The sequence below is a fragment of the Physella acuta genome, unplaced genomic scaffold (assembly GCF_028476545.2).
Source record: "Physella acuta isolate Inbredline_101_S28 unplaced genomic scaffold, ASM2847654v3 ptg000635l, whole genome shotgun sequence".
NCBI classification, from domain to species: Eukaryota; Metazoa; Mollusca; class Gastropoda; family Physidae; genus Physella; species Physella acuta.
Window position 1 is genome coordinate 370,574 of NW_026732154.1, and position 6,000 is coordinate 376,573.

Below are 6,000 nucleotides of genomic sequence, written 5' to 3' on the forward strand. Positions count from 1 at the left end.
GGCTCTTGTGACCTAATTAGGTCTTTTCTGTCCTTATGTAAATTAGTTTCTTGGTTTAAGTATCGACCTTGGGAGAGTTGTACGGTCACCTGAACTCCTCCGTCACGTCGTGTGATGAGATTTTAATTGGTTGTTCCGATCCTTAGCAGATCCTCGACCAATGGTCTTACGACATTAAAGTAACCTCCCTTGGTTTTGCTCTTGTATAAAAACTACAGAACACGAAATCTCAGGGCAGCTTTTGACCCCAGAGAGTGCCGTGTGTGTGTGACGCCATTTTGAGTTGTTTAGTTTGTGGCGGCATTTGATTTCCTTATTATAGGTGTTTTTTTTAGCGCCATTGGGTGTTTCTAATATTTTCCCACGTTTTCTTTAACTTGCTTTCTCTGTTTGTTTTTTTATTTGTTTGTTTGTCTTTCCAATCCAATCTTGCGATCGAAATTTCTGGCACTTCCCAGTTAGCTAGCGCGCTGAAATTTTCAGGGAAGCTTTGTTTTGGATGACAATTGAATATTCTATTGTTTTTATTACTAAATTAATCCATGGAAACATTTTATTGATCATTTTAGACCGCTATATAATTGTAACAAAAAACGTGGGAAAAAAGGGACATTACCCAGTAACTGTAATTTGATGAAAACAAGATTCGGTACTCCCCCTCTTTTTGCTTACTGAGTAGTTGTCACGCTGTGTTTGTGTACAAACAACCAGAACGTAACAACTGGTGGCCAGTATGGGGGAGACGATATGGTCGAGTGGTTGGGCACACGATTGCTATCCCACTCGACACGGGTTCAAATCGATGTGTTCTAGTCAGTAACGTATTCACACAACGTGTTTTTTACGAGTTGTCTTTTTACGAGTTGTCTTTTTACGAGTTGTCTTCGTTTACCCAAAAAAAAAGTGAAAAGATAAAATCGATAGCAAGATTTACATGCAAACAAACAGACAAACACTAAAAAGTAGAAAATAATAATCATTAAAAAAGTTTTAAAAAACCCACGTTTTCTGATTGAACTAAAAAGTAGAAAATAAATACTATACATCACAATAATGCAAGCGATCACTCTACTATAAGCTATCAAAAACGTGGGGCGCCGTGATTTTTCTTACAGTTTCTTATACTGTTGACTCTCTACAAGCTCCCTAATAAAAGTCAATAGTATTATCTAATCAATAGTAATATAACTTTTACTTCGGCGCCCCACGTTTTTCATCGCTTATAGTAGAGTGATCGCTTGCATTATTGTGATGTATAGTATTTATTTTCTACTTTTTAGTTCAATCAGAAAACGTGGGTTTTTTAAAACTTTTTTAATGATTATTATTTCCTAGGTGTATTATCTCACCAATGCCACATCGGTGATATTTGTTATCTAGTTTAGAGATTTATTTCACTAACTGTGAGACGGCTGTAAGTTGATTTTTTTTTATTACTATTACTCTTAGTTTCTATTATATTTTGGTTAGACGAAGTGTCATTTTTCCATACTTGTACACTTATTAAACAGTTGACAGTTACGCCTAGTTATGAGTCACATCATTTCTACGTGTCTACTCCCCTAGATCGTTTTTGACGAGCCCACGTAGTTTTTGTTGTGTTCATACTGTCTAGTGGATCTGTCAATAACTACACTTAAACGATCTGATATGCGGCTGTCACATAGCGATCATAATACTCTGACTACACTATCCAAGTCAAATGCTAAGGACAAAGCATTAGGTGAACTCTACTTCACCTGCCCTGTATCCCGCCCAGTTCCGATAGGCAACTTTATCATTTACATCGAAAAAAAAAATTCATTAACATGTGTCTAGAACCCGTGCCACCGGCATGGTAGCCTATTACACTACCACCTTAGCTATCTTGGCTCGTCACGAAAGTGACGTTTTTTGTTGCCTATCTGCTTAAGATACTTTATTTACTCGAATAGGCCCTAGATCTAGTATTATTTCAAATTCAATGTTATCTTAAATTAGCCAATTTCACCATTCATGAAAAAAGAACAAAGAAACTTAGAACATATACATGAATGCTGATGACAATGATCATAGACAATAATTAAATATACACAATAAAATAAAATATAAAGAATCACTGGCAATAAGTAAGAATTTTTTTTAAAAGAAATAATACTTACTGTTTACAATTGTGAAGATCATGTCCCTTGGTTTCGAAATTATCGTTAAGTTGCACTTGTAGTATTTGATCTGTAAGTCCACAGTTGCTCAATGCTTCGATTTAAAAAAAAAAGTATTTAAACCTTCAACCATTATAAGGTTAATTTTAAAAATAGAATGATCTACTTTAAACTAGGTATATAGATTTACCTATTAACTCAAAATCTTCTATGATGTTAAAGAAATTCTCGCACATTTATACTTTATAAGAAAAATCAGTTTGAAATTTATTATAATGGTCGTTCCCTTGATTTTTTGTCTAATAAAATCATAGACTGAAAACACCCATCTCCTTAAATACATATGACAGTAATAGTTTACAAGGACACAGTCAGTGTAGGTTAGTTTTCAGTTATCTTAAAATTAATTACTGAGAAGGGTAGATCTCCCCGACGGTTTGAGACTAAACTAAGTGCTTCAGTAGAAAAAAGCGTTTTAAATGTGCATGCAAGTACCATAGCTATGTCAGGTGAGATTAACAAACATACATCAACAATGAATTTATGTAACATACATTATTATAAGGTTTATATATAAATCTACCATTATGTGTATCATTTTGTACACACAGGGCCAACGTATTTAAAAAAAGAAATATGTAACACATACCTGTTTTAAGTTTTGAAGTAATGTGATGGAAAGCAGATTTTGACTTCTTTTTATCTATTGTTTTATCATAGAACAACGAAAGCATGTCAATAACTTGTGTATGTGCATTTTGAAACGCAATAAAACATAAGTCGACTAAATACACAGTGGGCAGAACCAGAAACAACATGTTGCCTCTTTCCATAGATACATCGTTAGCTAGATTGTTTAGAAAAATATTTAACGTTTTCTCGTGTCCAGTTTCACATGCAGTCATAAACGCATCCCAACCATTCTCATTGATTTTGAGCATATCTGCTCCACAGTGTATTAGAATATCTACGACCTTATCGTGTCCATTGTAACAGGCTAACATGAGTGCATTCAATCCATCTTTGTCCATATAATTTATGTCTGCTCCACTTTTAATTAGAGTGTCTACCACTTTGTCGTGCCCATATCTAGATGCAATCATTAATGCATTTGCATCCCACCCATCATCTTCTTCAACATGGATATCTACTCCACCATGTATTAGAATATCTACGATTTTGTCGTGTCCATTTTCAGTTGCAACCAATAACGCGTTAATTTTATTTTTGTTCATGTAGTTTACGTCTGCTCCACTTTTGATTAGAATATCCACGACTTTGTCATGTCCATAGTTACAGGCAAACATTAATGCATTCAATCCATATTTGTCGACATGATGTATGTCTGCTCCACGTTTAATATGAGTTTCTACGACTTGATCGTGTCCCTTGGTACAGGAAAACAATAATGCATTGTATCCATCTTTTGTGACATAGCGTGTATCTGCTCCACTACTGATAAGACTTTCTACAATCTTGACGTGTCCAAATAAAGATGCAATCATTAATGCATCCCATCCATCTTCTTTCACAGTGTTAATACATGCCCCACCTTTAATTAAAAGATTTACGACACTGTCGTGTCCATTTCGAGATGCAATCATTAATGCATTCCATCCATCTGCTTTCGCATGGTGTATGCCAGCTCCACAGTTAATAAGAAGGTTTACGACCTTTTCGTATCCACTTTGGGATGCAATCATTAATGCATTCCACCCGTCTTCATTTACATAGTTTATAGTTGCCCCACATTGTATTAAAACATGTACGACCTTATCGTGCCCATTTTGGGATGCAATCATTAATGCATCATACCCATCTTCTTTAACAAGATGTATATTTGCTCTATTTTGTATTAGAATATCTACCACCTTGTCGTGTCCATATTCAGCTGCAATCATTAATGCACTAAATTTATCATTGTTTACATTACATACTTCTGCTCCACCTGTAATTAAAATATCTACGATCTTGTCATAGCCATATAGAGATGCCACCATTAATGCATCCCATCCATCTTCGTTTTTATATTGAAAACTTGCTCCACCTTTAATTAGAATATCTACGACCTTATCGTGTCCGTTTTGAGATGCAATCATTAATGCATCATACCCATCTTCTTTAACAAGATGTATATTTGCTCTATTTTGTATTAGAATATCTACCACCTTGTCGTGTCCATATTCAGCTGCAATCATTAATGCACTAAATTTATCATTGTTTACATTACATACTTCTGCTCCACCTGTAATTAAAATATCTACGATCTTGTCATAGCCATATAGAGATGCCACCATTAATGCATCCCATCCATCTTCGTTTTTATATTGAAAACTTGCTCCACCTTTAATTAGAATATCTACGACCTTATCGTGTCCGTTTTGAGATGCAATCATTAATGAATCCCCCCATCTATCTTCATTGATTATGCCTACTGAGTGTTTGATTAGAGTATCTACGACCTTATCGTGTCCGTTTTCAGATGCATACATTATAGCGTCATTCAAATGTGTGTTTACATACTGTCCGTCTGCGCCATATTCAATTAGAAAATCTACAACGTTATGGTGTCCATATCGCGATGAAAGCACTAATCCATTCATTCTAACTTCAATGTCACGCAAGTTTTCTATTCCATATTTAATTAAAACATCTACAACGTTGTCATGTCCGTTGTGTGATGCAAGCGTTAACGCACTCAGTCCAAATGGGTGTGCAGGGCGAACGTCTGCTCCACCTTTAATTAAAATATATACGACCTTGTCGTGTCCATTTAGTGATGCAACCATTAGTGCAGTCATCCCATTCTTGTTTGCATGGTCTATGTCTGCGCCACTTTTAATTAGTATATCCACGACCTGTTCGTGCCCATTGAGTGATGCGATGATTAATGCATTCAATCCGTTTTCTATAACATGTTTTGTGTCAGCTTTGTATTTAAATAGAAGTTCTACGACTTTTTCGTGTCCATTACGTGATGCAAACATTAATGCATTCCAACGATTTTTGTTTACATGCAGTACGTCTGCACCGCCTTTTAATAAAATGTCCACGACCTTGTCATGTCCATTGGCAGCTGCAATCATTAATGCATTCCATCCATCAAATATGACATAGTTTATATCTGCTCCACCTTGTATAAGAGTATCTACAACCTCGTCGTGTCCATTAAGTGATTCGATCATTAATTCAGTCAGTCCATTTTCGTGTACATTGTGTATGTCTTCTTCGCCTTGCATTAGAATATCTACGATTTTGTAGTGTCCATTTAATAATGCAAGCATTACTGCATTCATCCCGTTTTTGTTTACATAATCTATGTCTGCTCCAGCTTTAATTAGAATATCCACGACCTTATTGTGCCCTTTGAGTGATGCTATGATTAATGCATTCAATCCTTCATTAAGGACGTGGTGTATGTCTGCTCCACATTTAATTAGACTTTCTAGGACCTTGGTGTGTCCATTACGTGATGCAAGCATTGCAGCATTCCAACCTTTTTTGTTTACATGGCGTACGTCTGCACCACCATTTAATAAAATCTCCGCAACCTTGTCATGCCCTTTAGAAGCTGCAATCGTTAATGCATTCCATCCATCTACACTGACGTGGTGTATGTCTGCTCCACCTTGTATAAGAGTATCTACCACCTTGTCGTGTCCATTAAGAGATGCTAGCACTAACGCACTTTGTCCTTTGTCGTTAACATGGTCTATCTTTGCTCCACCTTTAATTAGAATACCAACGACATTCTCGTGTCCATTACCAGATGCAAACATTAATGCACTCCAACCATCCTCAGTAACAAGAAGTACGTCTGCCCCATGTTTTATTAAAACATCTACGACATTGTCTTTCC

At 35.9% G+C, this 6,000-nt stretch overlaps 1 protein-coding gene across 1 annotated transcript in view; it reads right to left on the minus strand.

Annotated features, from left to right (window-relative positions):
* LOC131948278 (serine/threonine-protein phosphatase 6 regulatory ankyrin repeat subunit B) overlaps positions 1–5,959 on the minus strand; it is a 27,917-nt gene extending 21,958 nt beyond the window's left edge. Inside the window, exons 1-2 of the mRNA XM_059309814.1 lie at positions 2,791–5,959; positions 2,142–2,235 (exon numbers count right to left, since the gene is read on the minus strand). Of these exons, the coding sequence (XP_059165797.1) occupies positions 2,142–2,235; positions 2,791–5,920 (3,224 nt within the window). The 5' untranslated portion in view covers positions 5,921–5,959. The remainder of the gene's footprint in view (positions 1–2,141; positions 2,236–2,790) is intronic.
* Positions 5,960–6,000: the final 41 nt, after the last annotated feature.